Raw genomic sequence first — 17,038 nt, forward strand, 5'->3', positions numbered from 1 at the left:
CATAGGGAAAACATGCAAACTCCACGCAGAAAGGCCCCGCACCTTCTTGATGCAAGGCAACGGTACCAAGAACTGTGCTGCTGTCTAGCCAAGTGTAGACATTCAATAACAGCTAATATAGTGCTGCGCCCCGGGGGAATAAAAAGGTGTGAGATGTGTTAGATTGCTAAAAACAGCTTAAACCGAGGGTCCATCTCAAAAGCTGTTAGCCTTCTGTTTTTCAACAAAACTTATTTTGATAATACTGATAATAATTATACCACAGAATGTAAATGAATTAAATCTGAAATATCCCTTTAATTAGGTTTTGCTACATTTAATTGCAAAAATGAAAATGATACACATCAAAGCATCTTAAGCTTTAGGTTAATGAAATTAGGGTTAATGAAGAAGGTTTAAAAGATCAAAAACACGTGGCAGAGTTACTTAAAAGCGACAACCAACCAATCCTGGTCCTTCCTAGAGTTTTACTACAGAAGCCCCATCTTCCATGTGTCTGAACATCAGTCCAGTGACTCTTTATGGCTTCTGAACTCTGGGAAATGTGTCGCTGAGGTTCAGTGTTCACTCACATGCCAGCAGATCAATTCTTTTGTGTTTATTTCACAGTGTTTAAATTAAGTAAACTGCATGTGTTAACTACAAGAATGGGCTCCATGACTGACAGTGCTTTTACAGAACCTCACTTCAGAAAATACCAACAATCCCTTTAACCATCATTGATTGTCTGAGAAACTCTCACCAATAATCTGATCGCAGGGGTTGGTTGCCCAGCGGATATAAGTAGGGTTTAAAAAAAAAGGTAGGGAGGGGGGATTAAAATAAAAGCAGAAGATTTTGTTTTGCAGATGGACATATCAGTGTGGTTGGAAATAGATACCAGCTAATGCAGTTTGTAATTAAAACATGAATTTAAAGTGATTATAAGGGATTCTGTGTCAGAGCAGCAAAATTATGTGAAATTTGCAGCTTTTCTTAATTGTTTGACCTTTCCAAATTAATCTGACCCGTGAAAAATGATTGTGACACTAATGTTTTTGATGTGTTCAACACGCACATGTCTTCGTCTTAATTGTTGACTTAGCAGCGAAGACTTTGCCCTGCACTGTGCACAAGCAACATTTAACATCCCCGCATCATGCTTAATTGACTGTTTCAACCTTTTATTGGCAACAAGGTGACTAAATTGCCTGTAAAGGACAAAGCACCTGGGTGCAAAACTTTAGCAGATCTGCCAAGTTTTCAGACAGCAAAACAAGAGAAACGAGCAGAAGACGGATCATCTAACAGGTCTTCAGGGTTAAAAATAAAACATACGCTTTTAGAAACAGAGTAATTTGACGGTCATTTTAAAAACTAAATAATAGCGGGGTGGTGTACTATACAGTTTTAGCAAATAGTAGTTTTCAGAGATTAGTATTATTTGTCATAATGTATATGGCTTGTAATCGTATAAACAAATCTATTTGGCAGGCAAACAGGAAAACACAAAGAGAGCGAGAGAAAAGGGCAGGTACAGTACATCTGCTGCCACTATAGTGAGAATCCTCCACCTGTCCACACTGGTCTGTTAGGCCCTTTGCCCCACCCGCCTGCCCTCTATCACACACACACACACACACACACACACGCATGTGCATAGCCATGGAGGGGGGGCAGCAGACAAAGCTGACACCCTCCTGACCCCACCTGTGTCTACAGAACAAACAGAACCAGCTTGTAAAGTACACACAGACAGCTGCTGAGCCCCGACACCAGTCGCACCAGTCTCCGCCGCGCTAAACACAAACACTCCCTTGATTAGAATCAGTTGCCTGCATCCGCAATGAGAAAAAAAAAAAAAACAAAAAAAAAAAAACATATCTTCAGGTGAAAAATAAAGAGAAAAAAAAACTCTGGTGCTGAACAGTTTTTTTGTTTTTAAATTGTAAAAGTTTGAAAATTGCAATACTAATTCACAGCAAAACTGGTGTTTTGGTTCTGACCGAACATCTCGAAACACACCCGCCTGGGGTAAAATACAGGTCCGGTGTAACCTGTGCACGGATGCATAGCTATAAGATGGAGCTGGCAAAGTTGAGGTGCCGATAAACTTATACAAGTACACATTGTAAAAAGAAAAAAAATGCTGAAATTACTTTGGAAAGGGTCATATCTGAATAAAAAGGTGGACGGTATAGTCAGAGCTAATCACAGGGAATACTTCAACCTTTGTTTTCTTCATGTGAAACAGTTAATGCATAAAAAAATAAAAAAACGTTCTTCATTTTGTCCCAGGATCCGGCGAAGGACCCTGGAAATGAGCTTTTATGCCACCTCATTGTAACTCTCCACTCACCCCCCCTGTTCATTATTAAAACATTGCCCATGTGTGTGTCTGTCTCCTTAGTATGTTGGTGCAGAGGCCTGGTTTTCTCATTGTGCAGAATACTGAAAATGGTAGAAGTGTATCTGTGTGGCCTTGACTGAGAGGTTGGCAATGAGGGCTGCATCCAAAGAAAGGATTCCTGTCAAGGTGACAGCTCAGAGATTGACAGGATGCTATTCTCCATGGGAACAGTGTCAGTCAACCTGTCAGCCTCTCTGTACAGACAGCCTCTTACTCCTCTTAATTTGGCCTTTTGTTGCGCGGTCACCGGGTTACCTCCGACGCTCCATGTGGCCAGCCTGATAAACTGCACAATGACACACACACACACAAGGCGAGAACTCGCCTCGATGAACTCTCCGCAGGCCAACGCTGTGCCTGGAAGTCCCTTTGATGGCGTTAATGACAAAGGCACCTTTGTCTAGCCTCCGTCTCACTCCTCTGTCTCTCTGTCACCTCGCACACACCTCTTCCTCGCCTCTTTTATTATGTCGACATCATCTGCTGGATGGCTGGGCACCTTCTGAGATGCAAGAACTGGCTCTGGCCATTGTTCCGCCGGGCGAGTGATGATTTGTCTCTGTGTAAATACGTGAGTCAGAGTAAAAAGCAGGGGAGACAGAGAGAAGTTTGCAGCATTTCCTCCACTTGCACATTGTAAATCCTTTCCTCTTGCAGCAGTCACAGGCTCGTGTGCCGAACGGAGATAAGGCTCTGAGCTGACTGAAAGGAATGCCGGACTCATTGTGTCCCTGCGCTTCTCTGTCTGCTGCTATCCTTCCCTCGCCCGTGTAAATTTGACACAACAATTTCTTGTGAAGCCGCTGTTGTTGTCACTGACGTAGGCTCCGAATTCATCTCAAATCATCAAAAGTAAACTGTGAATCTGACAGAAACGGTTTGGTCCGTGTTTGAAATTTAAACTCTGTTCTTTCCGATATTTCACTTAAGAAGATGCTTTACGCCTTTAACATATATCACCAAAAAAAAAAGAGATAAAAAAGAGAAAAGATCTGCATTTGGTAGCAGATCATTGACTCGTCTATTCAGGTACTCAAACACACAAACAGGAATGCTGCTTTTACACATAGTTCTTATGGATCCTTGTGACAATTTGTTTGAAATGAAGCAGAAAAATGTTGCCTGTCGTTCAAACACAAATTCAGCATTCGTGCCCTTGGATACAGTCGTTTTTTTCCCCCACTCCAATATTGTGGATATTCACCTTATTTCTACTGAAGTGTACTAGGAATGCTACAACACGAGACATTTAATGTGTATGTTAGCCAGGGCAAGCTGGGCTCAGAGAGCACATGGCCCGATGCGACTCGCAGAAGGACGGACTGACGGAAAACCAGAAGACGCCCGAGACCAGGGCCGGTGTCGGCTCAGGAATACGGCGCTTAACCCGAGCGAAGAAAGGAAACAGACAGTAAAAATGTGGAACGTGACGGAGAGAAAAACAGTAAAAGGACAGCACTTTTCTAGTTGCATCAGCTCCCCACAATACAATCACACTGCGATGGCCAAATCAATATGCAACTTGGGATACAGTGCATTGCTCAAAGACACTTGGGAAGGCGGTTGGGGAAGCTGGAATGAAACTCACACCCCTCCAAACGCCGTATGGCAAATAAAAAAAAAAACGAGGAAGGGGGTATGAGAAAAGAGATAAACACAGAAGGAGAGGATAGATAGATAGATAGATAGATAGATAGATAGATAGATAGATAGATAGATAGATAGATAGATAGATAGATAGATAGATAGATAGATAGATAGATAGATAGATAGATAGATAGATAGATAGATAGATAGATAGATAGATAGATAGATAGATAGATAGATAGATAGATAGATAGATAGATAGATAGATAGATAGATAGATAGATAGATAGATAGATAGATAGATAGATAGATAGATAGATAGATAGATAGATAGATAGATAGATTCCCAGGAGGCAGTGTTTTCATGTGTTTTCATGTGTCTGTTGGTTGCAGACAGTTGGTGGTGCTGCCACTGGAGATAGTGAGCAGAGGGGGATGAGGCACTGTATCAAGTTGTGAACATCTGCTCCTCATAGAAACCACAACACTGGTACTGAGGAAATAAAGAGGATAACTGCTTTCTCTTTCTCTCAGACACACACATTTCATTACCACCTTGTCTTGCCTAACACACACACACACACACACACACAGCTGCCGCTTTTCTTCCGATTTACTTAACATTTCACCCTTTCCCGCATTGTGACCAGTGCCGACTTTTCCCAGATGTTTGTCGGGCTTTTTTTATATAATTTTTTGCTCCAATCTGCGAATGTGAGGTGGATATTATTCCTAGCGATTTACTGTGAAAACTGACTCAAGTCGCAAGTTTGTGAAATGTTGGCTCTGGGCCCTGACAAATTTTGAGCTGTCACTCTGTACGCGACAGTTTTGTTTATCAGGGTGACTGTGGAGCCCGTGACCTGACAAAACTGTGAGACAAACCACACGATGAATAGCAGATAACATCATTCACCCAACAACTCATACTGAGCGATAAGAGCTTGTCGGCGGCGACTTGTCTGTACGTGCAGGTGGACAGCCGAGCTGTTCTTCCGGGAGCTGCTGCTTGGCCTGCGAGAAACACATGCACGGTGTAGGCTGTTTTACCTTTTTGGACATTGTTATTGCTACAACAGACCAGCTTCCATCTGTGATTAGCAAAAAAATATTGTCAAGTTGTGAGCAGGTAGTTGCAGCCTGGAAGAAACTTTGTTAAATATAGTTCTCGTATCTAAACCTAAATGACACGTGACGGTGTAAACAAGTGTCATCGACATTAGGGGAGATATAGTTATTTTTGATGTTTAAATGCCATTACTGGTGGCCCGTTTCTTTAGAGAAATGTAGAATATCCTATTCATATCTGTGGAGGATTAGGACTGGCATAGAAATTGTGGAGTCTATGATACAGCAGACATGAGCCAAGGCTTTGTTGGGGATTCTTTTCCAGCTTTTTCATCAAAGTCCCTTGATTTAGTCTGCTTTTCTTACTCTCTCTCTCTTTTTCTCCCTCCATCCCTCTCATTGGTGTACTTGCTCTATCTGGGCCTGCTGGGAGGGTGCGCTAGTGCTAGGTGGCAGTTCCTTATTGTGGAGTGTTTATGCGAGTGTCTATGCCGGCGCGCGCGCGCGTGTGACTCTGTGTGCTGGGTGCGACTGATAAGACCCAGGGAGAAGAGCCAGCGTGCCGACATATTCTTGCCACCACGGTTATCGCTCGTCGCAGCTGTGCTTTAGCTCTGCGACATCTGCTCCTTCACAGGAAGCCTACGCTGTGGCTCACAACACCTCGCAAACACACGGAGGCGCACGGATGGACCCGCACGCGCGCGGGCGGGCGGGCGCCGCGCTGTTGCTTTCTCCGTACGGTGTGAACACGTCACTCGACTGCACATATCCCTCCACATAGGTTTAGACATCAGGTAAACTGCTGGAGACAAAAAAGGGCCCGGGGCCGTTTTACGGTCCTAAGTGGACCATTTTGATTTAGCTTGCAAATGTGAATATGTGAAGCTGAATGTGTCTGAGCACCAGCGCCGGAGTTCTGCTGGGCTTTTTTTTATCACAGAAATACAGGGAGGATGCTTATGACTAAGCCTAATTATAGAGGCCTTATCACTGCGACGTTCACAAAGCTCATTACTGCCAAGAGACGGGACACGCTGCAGGTAATTCACCACGTTGGGTATTAGTCCGCGCTCTGGCTTACCGTTCCTACGTATTTAGAGCCTGCAAAACGAGTCTTTTAAAGTCTGATTGTTAATGCATCTCTCTCATCACAACCTTCGCTTATTCAAGTCAGGTTTTCATTTATACTTCAGTGCACTTCTTTCTTCCTTTTTTGCAGATTGCCTTTCAAGTGTCCCCCCCGACCGTCTGCAGCAGCAGGCTCGGCTGAATGTTGCACCGCCGGTGTTTCGGCGTTACGTTAGGAATTCATTGAGGGCCGAGCTGCGAAAGTGCCGAATGGAGTTGTGCTCCCTGCAGCTGTATGGGGAAGCCCAGAGGAAGACCCCCTCCACCCACCCACTAAAAAAAGTCTTCCCCTTCCTTTTCAGTGCCATAGGCTTAATATGCTCCATGGGCTTGTTAGCAACATTTGAACTTGGCAGACCAAGTGAATTCCCAGAAAATAAAGGGCATACTGTTGAATTTAATAGTAACGTTTCTCTAAACTGAAGCTCCTGTTTCACCCAGTGGTCTTATGTTCTTCCAGGCTTGATACCCTGGCTTCAGTCATCAGTTAACAGGTTCACCAGCGAGATGAAGAAACCTCCCATTGCCCTTGCAACAAAGTCAACACAAACTGATTATCCGTCAATCATTTTGGCTTAATGAGCGGACCGGACAGCTGCGGTACCGTCCGTCGCTCGTCACGGTCACCGCCCGGCCAGGAGATTTCATAAAACGGCTCCTCTGAGAGAGAACAAGCTCCTACCTTCAGAACATCTGTAACGACTGCTGGCCACCAGCTTTTGGTCCAGACTCCCAGGCTGGAGCCTGTGAGAAGCGTGCTTCTCCCACAGCTCCCTGTGGCTGATCAGCGTGACCGTGGGGACACGTGGAGCAAAGGCCGGAGCATACGAGGACGACGACGCTCCCAGGTCGTCCCTCTTCTGGCGCTCCAAATTGACCTCGGCAGACATGTCCGGACTCGGCGAAGTGTTTCCAGGGTGGTGAGGCTGGAGACTAGCAGACTGTTGGCCCTTGCCGGCCAGCGAAGTGGTATTAAACTTAAGGGGACTCTTAGATCCGAGAGTTTTCCTGCTCAGCTTGAACCTTCTTGTTTTTCTTCATAATTTCTGCCTTTGAGGCCCCAGAAGACAGCTGTGTGGCAACTGTCGAACTGCCACGCAAGGACACAACGGTCTTAGATTCATATGACTCTCCAGATGTTGCAAAGAAACAAAGATGTTTGCTCGTATTTCCTCCACGTTCTCTTTGAAGTCCTCAGTCCTGGTGTTATTTTTCCCCCCCTGGTATCTCCTTGTGCTTGTTTGCATAAAGCTTTGCATTCGGCACATATAAAACAAGTTTAGGTCAATGTAATATCCCCGACTGCTTCTCTCTTCTCCATCTCACCAGGGCCGTTTAGAGTAGCACCTCTGAGGTAGATTCAGTTTCTCCTTCTTTTCCCTCGGTTGGTCGTGTCACCGTCGGTTCCTGTCTTTTTCAGCAGCGCGTGTGAGGCAATCTGGAGCGCGTGTGACTGAATGTCAGCAGCGGGTCAGCTTGTCTTGTGGCTCTGGTAGAGGGGCTGTGCTCTCGTCTGAACCCTCCTCCTGCCCTGCCCGCCGCCGCAGCTCAAAAGAGAAGTGTGCGCCCGGTCGTTACAGTTTGTGTGCTTCTTTTTTTTTTTTTTTTGGTGTTGCAGAGCTGCAGCCTCTGGGGAGGCCAAGCAGCAACGTTGCTTGTGTTGATAGCAGCAGACAACAGAAAGCAACAGGACCCGGGCCTCCATGTGGGCTTCCTCTGTCAGGAACCAGCTGTGTCGGCCTGTGGCCACTTCTTCCTCTCTTGCATTCTCCGCTCCAAGGTGGCTCAGCCTTACTTCTGTGCACCTTGCCTAGTTGCTCCAGGATACTTTTCTTTTGTTCTATGGGTAAAAAAAACATCACATCCCCCCATCACACAGTGTTTTCAACTCTTCAACTATTTGCTCCTATTTAAGACTTTTCGTCTCACCCTTCCTTTAATTTTTCTGTCGCTGTAGTTTGCATTGTCTCTTTTTTTGTGAATCATGGTCGATAAAGTGAAATATGAGGCCCCACCAACTTAGATCTGGTCTGAAGGTAGTGGTCACTGACAATTGTGAGAAAATGTGTACGACGAGTTTTATTTCCAGAGGGTGAAATATCAACTTTAGCAGTCATGAATTGTATTTTTTTCATACTTTCTTGTTCATTTGATTGTATTAAAATGGAGAACAGTGAGCTGAGTAAATGGTGCAAAAATGGTGCATTTCTTCCACTGTTGTGGAAGTCATTTTATTTATTTATTTGCATCCCGAGGAAAAATTTACAACAATATCAGGCACTTAATGATGAGGCACGTTGATGATCCGTGTCAATCATAATGACAATTACAACCTTTCAGTAAATCTCCAAGCTAGAAAACGCCAATCACTGTAAATGTGGTAATTTTTTGGTAAGGTGTGTAATTTCTCACAGGGCTTCTTATATAAATGAATATTTTTGTGAAAATTCAACGAGTAAATGCAAATGAAAGCAGAGAATAGGTCAAAACTAATCGTTAGAAAAGGGTTATCCTGGGCGCTACCGTTTTGCAAAACAACAACAAACATATTCCACATTTTATTTATTTTATTATTTGAATTATCTGCTGTTTGCCAATGTTGCCTGCTCATAGCTCTGTGGGAATCACCTTTCTGCTGCTATTCTATTTGTAATTTACTGTGTTATGGGTATTTTTCATACGTTCTTGGAAATGGGAAGCAACTCTGAAACAAAGTGCGTAAAGATTGAACAAAAGCTGCCTCGATTCTTCGCTTCGGTTTAGGATTCTTTTTGTCCCTGAATGATTTATAGGTCACAGTTAAGTGACGTAATAAAAAAAAGACAGATGCAAAGATTAAATGATTAAAGTCCATCTCATGATAAACAAAGTATAAAAAAAAAGAAATGACTGTTTGACGCACTTCAGTTTTCTTTGACAAAGATCCACGGGGAAATCCCATTTCATCAAATCAGTTTTTTGTTTCAATAAATGGGTAAATTATTCAACAGCATTTTTCCCCATTGGAAGTTTTTATTGCAATACTTTTGTTGTGTTTGAAACCCATAGAAAACCTTTAAAATGTATCGAACTTCACCTCATAACACTGAAGTGCTTGTAATTACCGTACATTGTTGGGTTCTGTCAAACATACGGGGGCCGACCATTGGATGAGATTTGAGCACAAATGCTTTACAACAACTAGTCAAAATAAAACGGAGAAAAATCTGCGCTGTTACATCAGTGTGGATTTTCACTTTGTATCTGTTTGAAAAAACACAAGTCATATTAAGCTTTTTTTTATATATATTTTCCTATCATCAAACCAGATGAAATTAGGATTCAGATTTCAAACAGATTCAGCTGCTCTCTTCCCTCGCTCTCCTTATGAGTTAAAATAACTATGAACAAATAGAGGGATTATTATTGGGCAACTATTATGAGTTGAGAAACATTTTCTTTTCTGTTTCTGCTCTGGGTTATGATGCCATCAGAATCTCAGACTATCAGACGAGCCTAGGCCTAGTGGAGTCATCGCTTTCTTCACCTTTGACCGCCATCAAACCCCGACAATAATACAAAGCCCTGTGCCTTGTGCGACAACAACGCTCAGAAGCGGCAGCTCTGTCACAAGTTCTTATTGGTGCTAGGGCTGTGTGGAGGAGAGAAGTGAGACGGGATGTGAGCACACAGATGTGCCAAGCTCCTGGCTGAAACCAACACACAGATGGTCATCAGCAGAGAGGAAGTGAGAGAACCTGATGTGGCTTTCTCAGTATTTGGGCGTGCGGGGTGGGGGGGCAGAGACGGAGAACTGATTTCTCTATAAACCCTCCGAATGTGCAGCTCATGAAACGTGGGCGGTTTTTAAAAGGTATTTTTACCCACAATTATTGGAATTCCCCACCTTTGGGTGGAAACATGGGATATTTATAGCTTTAAACAAAGTGAATATAACTATGATTATTAATTAGGACCACAGAGATTTCACCTCTTTCTTAAAGTTGCAGTGCTTAATATATAAGGGGCAGACGCTCTTCATTTATAATGCGCCTTTCTGATGTAACAAGGGCAAAAGAAAGTGCTTTATGTAATATGAAGACAGTACGTAATGGAAAAGCAACAACAAAAAAGAATCAGACAAAAATGAAATAATGACACAGCCCAGGCTAAACATGGAAAACAAATAAAAATACAAAGATGTGCAGGTGGCAAAGGCAAGGTTGGTTTGTAAGGACCGAGGAGGAGACACGGAAGGCAGACATGAAGATTTTACACAAGAAATAGACAAAAGAGGGTTAAAAATAAGAAAGAGGATTAAAGAACAACAATAACGAAAGATAAAAAAATGGTTGAAAAATAATTTGAATTGTGGTCGTCACAATGTCTTGTAAAAGAAGGATCAAAGAGTGGAGTGATCAATGTCTATTCAAATAGAGAAAAACATTTTAGAGTGAAAGCAACAGATCTGCAAATGGGGTGACAGAGAACGCATTTAACTCCCTAGTTTTACTATAAATCAACACATTAGGAAGCAGAAGGTTATTTTTCCAGCAATATCTAATTGCATCTAATGCAGAAGTGCATCTCCTTTGGTGCATCATGACCAAGATTCTTGTACCTGCTGGAGGTTCGTTACAGAGCAAAAAAAAATGAGCTTAAGTCTGATAGTAACGCTATTTGTATCAAAATTAATATAAAACAAGCACGTCTGGAGATGCTTTGTTCCACGTTTTTACTTCTTGCTTTACCATCTGAGCTTTACCTTTTTGATGCACACCTGAAAACGCTTTCTCACAAGCGCAGTTTTCTGCTGTACCTGTTAGAGAAGCCTTGTGCTCCCTTGCTGCTCCTCCCCTTGCCTCCCCTCAGATGTTGGCAGGTACAAAATGAGTTTTTGGGGAGGGAGAGATAATGATTCCCCCCCATAATCACCAGAGACCAGCTCTGGTTCTGGCAGGTGCTATCACAGCAGCGACCCAGTCGTGCCTTCTCCCTCGAGATAAGGTCGGAGGGGTGGGGGGGGGGGGTTTGGGGGGGGGGAGACGGCGGGGGAGAGGGTGTTTGAAGGGAGAACCGGAGAAGGAGAACGGGGCATAGGGGAGCAAAAAAACGTGAGTTACAGGAGAGCAACTAGCCTCGCCTTATCTCCCCCCAGCGGCTGCCGCTGCTGGCTTCCAGATGCTGCGGGCCAGAGCAGCCGTGTCAGTGAGATCCCTCTATCAGCGACACGCAGGCACCCCCTCACCAAATACAAACCCAGCAGGAGGACACACCAGCACTTCATTACTCCTTTAAACCTTCCAATCAGCATGCAGGAGAGAAGCAAAAAAAAATAATCTACAAGTTTGCTGGTGGGGGTCATAAATCCTGCAGAAAACGCCTTCAAATCAGCCACATCCTTGTTTCCCGGCTAAGGTTATTAACTGTTCTGTATTAATTCCCCAACACTGACCGGGCGAGTTTGCCTCCTTCTCGATAGTAAACACGCAAGCTCAAAGCAAGTTCTCACCTTCGCGCAGTGAGAGCGGCGCTTTGTGAAAGTCAGCGGTTGGGACGGCTGGCGTCTGGTGGCGAGAAGCAGGCATATGGCGGAGCGTCTTGCCCGCCTGTGAGACACCTGGCCGCCACTAACTGGCTGAACTTTTCAACTGTGCAGCCGTTACTAAACAGTAGCTGCTTAGGCCAACGCTCGGAGGAAAAGTTCCCCACGAGCAGCTTGGCGGTCTGGCCCATCGCGGAGCAGATTGACTTTAAAGCGAAACCCTTTCGCTTTGGTGTCTATCAGAGTTATCCTCTGCTCTCAAACAAGGCCGTAGATATTGAGCTTATACCTTTTTATAGTCACGCCTCTCGCGGTGAAGAGTTGGCAGGGAATTTGTTGGCCACTTTTAAACAACAAAGGGCCCTCTCTTGTCTCCCGGAGACGAATCCGAGCGCGGTCGCGAGCCCACACACAAACGAAGCCTCCTTTCCACGCGCGGAACACGCCGCCGACAAACAAACAAACAAACACGTCAGCGGAGGCTCGTTCACCTCTTTCCTCTCCGCGGCGTTTTTAGAATACACACCTGTTTGGCACAGACAGTGTGAGAGAAAACCTACAGATCTTAACAGAACTCTATAAGTTAAACCGTCCCCATCTGTCACAGTCAGGCTCCGCACAGATGCAGGCTGAGCACCCCCTCTTTCTTATCCTTCTAACAGCAGCCTTGGCTCTCATTCAAGAACTGTCAAAGCACACCTGCTAAATTAAGCCGAGCCTCATACTCACGCAGGCACAAAGCCCCTGGAATACACGTTGTTTGTGAACATATTGGATCGAAGAAGACATGTTTACACATCCAAATGTCCATATATGCAAAGTTATGTGGACTTTGTAGATATATGTATGGTTTTGTTTGCTGGCGTGTGGTTAAAAAGCAGGTATTTGCATGCGCCGTAGACAGCTATGTGGTTATGTGTCCTGCATACCAGGAAGAGAAGTGAGGACCTCCACAAGGCTGGTTGATCCTTGGCTACAGTTTCATGAGTCCTGAAGATGGCATGTTCATCTGTTCAGATAAAAGGGAAGCACGGGGATGTCCAGCCATCATGGGTGCTGTGTCCCAGAGATTAAGAATATTTTTGGTGCTAAATGTACATATCAGCCTCAGAGGAACAGCAAAAGACCCGACCTGAAGGTGCAGGTGGAAAACGTGGGAAGAAAGTGCAATCGTCCCCTGTGAAATGAGTCCTTCACCAACATGAGATGAGAGAATAGGAAGGAAGGAACTGTTAAATATAAAAAAAGCACCATTAGAGTTTGCTAATAGAGACGAACACCTGGGGTTTATAGGAGACATGTCCTGTAATCTGATGAAACTAAAACTGAAGTGTTTGAGCATGATGGCCTGCAATAACATTGGATTTAAAGAAGGGCCTGAGAACACCATCCCAACTGTATCGGGGTGGGAACATCATGGTGTGGGGGTGTTTTCTGCAGGAGGGTTTGGTCCACTTTGCAAAATCGATGGCATCATGAGCAACAACATCTTTGAATTGAGTCATTAATGATAAAAAAAATCATACTCTTGTACATACAGCTCCTGTTCTTACCTTTCCCTGTAAAAAGTTTTTATTATAGACTGTAGTTTGCTGTTCTGCTTGTTTTTTTTTTTCACAATGCAAGTTTTGGCGTCTCATTCAAATTCCTTTTTTACACCCTTATTTGTACACACAAACTTGACGAATGAAGTTGATTCTGATTCTGAAAAGGAAGTTCCACTAAATACGAAGGAAATGCATGAAACCTTCTGAATTTGTGTCACATTGTTCTCTATTTTAGGAAATATGAATCATTTGGTAGTATTAATTGAGCTAAAATACGACAAGGTTTATCTGATTTACTCCACGTATTTTTGCTAATTTCTTTTTAAATAAAAGCATTTTTTTAATGCATTATATTTTTTTTGCCTTACAAACGGAGCATTTTCATAGTTGTTTCCCCCTCTTTGCCCCTGAACTCTGACATGTTGACGCAGACCTCCGTTGACCCCCGTGCACCCTGTTCCCTCTGCCCTCTTGTGTCTCCTGGCATGCACAGCCGGCGAGCTGCTCTAAATAGGTGCCACTGTGAATTGGAGACAGATGGAAACGAAGGTTCCCTGCAGAGTGGTTCCCCTGCAGCTGTGCTGCGCGCCTGGTGCCAGGGAGGGATGACAGCTCAGCAGAGAAAAAGAAGACAGCGCCATTGGCGTCTCACCTCCTCCCCCAATATGTACATATACGATTGATGGCTCAGCAAAGGTGCAATGAGGAGGGGTGTTAGCTCCAATACAAGCCTCCAGGAATGCAAAAGAATAGATTAAAGTGAGGAGACAAGTGATAGACGGCTGTAATGCAACACATTCCCACTGCTGTTAGGCAACCAAACACACTGACAAACCAACGCGTGCCTGAAGGCTATTAGCCTGCTGATCACCAACAAATGATAATTAAATGGGAAATGAGGTGTGATCTACAGCGCCGGCGACATCAGGAGTTTTTAATAGTGACTGTAACACGTACATTGGTATTAGTAGTAGCTGTTGTAGTTGTGGTAGCTTCCTAAAGACAACTCTTTTCACAAATAGAAGAAAACAGTACATGAGGTTTTGAAAAGAAGCCAACTATTGACCCTGAGCCTTTAGCTGCCTAGTTGGAGTAAAACAAGTCGCCAGCGGTGACATAGTGTGTCTAGTGTATGAACAGCAGAAACAATGAATCTTGCCTTCAGGGTTGAGATACCCAGATTAAACCATTTGTGCAAATTTAAGAAGTCCAACAGTGTGGATGTAACAGAGAGTGCTTTTGAGTTGGAGATGCAAGGTCCCAGATTTACACTGCTGATAAGGCAAATGTTAAACCAGCCTGCCTAATAAAGTGTAGACCTCCTGTTTTTTTTTTTTTTTTTTTTTTTGCCAGTACAGCTTTAATTCATTGAGAGCATTGCCACATTAACTCAGGTGGCATTCAGTGAGCCCTGGCATTTCAGGGTGAGCAGATGCTCTGGATCCTTTGGATTGTCTGGTTCCTACAAACCCCTCAATAAAATATCACATTGGGGTCTAGAAATGATGAACTGGGAATTGATACAATGGATTCCATACCTGTCAAGAACCAGAGACAGATGGACCCAGTATTCAACCAGACAAGCAGAGGGTAGGTGAAAGAACATTTATTTACAAAAAGCAAAAGCCAAAACGGGGATCAAGACAAAAATGGGAAGACTGCATCCAATAACCAAAAATAACAAAAAGGCAGTCACAGACAAAACTATATACAAAAACAGGGGACAGGCTAACTCAAATATCCAGAGGCAAACAGGGTCAGAAGAACAGGCAAACAGAAAGGCATTGGAAGCTGAACTTGACTCACCAACTGGGCACAGAAAAAACAAACAATGATGTGGCAGATTGCAGGGGGCAGAGGCAGGTATAAGTAAGGGAGTGATCAGGTGAATGGAGTGAAACTAATTACTGGCATGGGTGGAGCTAATCGGGAACAGGGAAGTGCTTGGGAGTAAACTGAAGCCGAGTGGATGGTGACTGGTGAAGGGGAGTGACAGGAAGACAAAAGAATGCTGGCAGGTGAACTGAACTTAGACTGGTGACAGAAATTGTCTCAGCAGGCCGGATAAACGTATAACCTAAAACAAAATCTAACACTAAGACAGAACCAAAAATAGAAACTGAAATTAAGGCAGGAGAGTGAAGTAATTGATCTAATACAAACCAAAACTATAACCAAACCCAAATCATGACAATACCATGCTTTCTCATAACGCACCTGAACAGTTTTTCGACTGTGACAGGAGTGATTGCTCTGCCGGTAGAGTACACATCTCTTAAACAAGGCTAAGACAATTCGTTGCTTCTGTAAAGGACTGGCTTTGCATGTAAATAAAAACTAGTCAACCCCAAACAACGCTATTTTATAGGTAGCTGGTCCTAATACCCATGACTTGCACTTTGATGTCATGCAAAGACACACGGCTTTGAGTAAATATCGCTTCATCGTCGTTTTACGCATCACATATTGTAGCCTGTGTATTCAGACCACCACATAACCAAGGCTATAACATTTGGGAAATTTCCAAAATTTTGAAATGCAGCTTAGAGCTTTCGTAATTGCTGCACATGTGCACCACCGCTTATTTATATAAACGCAGCTCAAATGTAGCCGCATTGATAATGGAATGCTTCCTGATTTACTCCTACGCTTTTTAATAAAGTTTCCCTCAAGGTAGGGAAGTGGTACTTATTTTATGATTCATTCATCAATACATTACAACTTGGGGACTGTCATAGATTTTGCACACCACTCAGAAATTCTAGCCCAACATGGTGAAGCAACCATTAAAGAAAAAGAAAAGAAAGAAAACAGTAAGTTACATTGTTTCTAAGCAGCTGCTCGCTGGGCATTTTACACCCTTTATCCCAGTAGACGCACAGTATACAAAATGGGGGCGCAGCTTCATAGGGATGACAAGACTTAATACTTCACAAAATGTACTTCATCCCTTCACATTTATGAGGACTGAAAGTATTTTAGCCACACTGACATGGCTTACTGGGAAGCTCTGAATACCTGGTTTTCGAGAGCAAGATTGCTATCCTTGATCTCACCTTTTGCTTTTATAGTGCATGTCTTCAGTCTCCGGCTAAAGTGGTCACATTCTGCAAGCTTCAATAAACAGTTTTAGATATAGTGAAGTCAACATTGTCAGATCTGTGTAAAAGCATCAAACGGAACGGGGGATTGAAGGACTTTGGCCAAGGTCTGTGCCTTTGCGGGGACAAAAGAGAGAGCGAGGCCTTCAGAATTTACCTGCAGCTAATTAGCCTTATCTGGCTGTCTGACATATTGTGTTCAGGGTCATGTATATTTCATGAGCAGAGGCTTCTCGCAAAGGTCATTGTGGAATTTTTGAATGAAGAGACACCTGCTTTGTTCGCCACCTATAATTGTGTGAATTATTAGCACTTTGTGTAAGTTTCGACTGTCGGTGAAAAGAGATTCGACACAGAAGTTCTCGCCAATTACATTTTAGAGGTAATTTCATACTGGTGGCATCATCAGAGAACTGACTTACAATACTTCAATATTCATGAATTCGTATAATGTTTTGTGTTATTTATTTATTTTCTGAGGAGGTTTGAGTTTTCCAGCTTATTAGTGCTGTGTTTTGCACATAGGCGCGGACCCAGAGACAACTCCTGTTTGATCTGCTTTGCATAAACCAATCCAATCTAACTGGGCTTGTGAGGGGGGAAAAAAAAATCTATTCGATTTTCTGTAATTGGACTGACAGTGCACTCCAAAGAAGAGCAGTGATCAATATTAAAGATGAAAAATGAAGCC

General features: G+C 43.5%; 1 protein-coding gene across 1 annotated transcript in view; it reads right to left on the reverse strand.

The window, feature by feature from the left end:
* The window catches only part of cbfa2t3 (CBFA2/RUNX1 partner transcriptional co-repressor 3), a gene marked incomplete in the record, with an annotated part of 80,483 nt that overhangs the window by 34,825 nt on the left and 28,620 nt on the right, over positions 1–17,038 (reverse strand). The window contains 1 exon segment of the mRNA XM_036136160.1: positions 6,858–7,601. Within this exon segment, the coding sequence (XP_035992053.1) occupies positions 6,858–7,065 (208 nt within the window).

The sequence above is a fragment of the Fundulus heteroclitus genome, chromosome 4, assembly GCF_011125445.2.
Source record: "Fundulus heteroclitus isolate FHET01 chromosome 4, MU-UCD_Fhet_4.1, whole genome shotgun sequence".
Lineage (NCBI taxonomy): Eukaryota > Metazoa > Chordata > Actinopteri > Cyprinodontiformes > Fundulidae > Fundulus > Fundulus heteroclitus.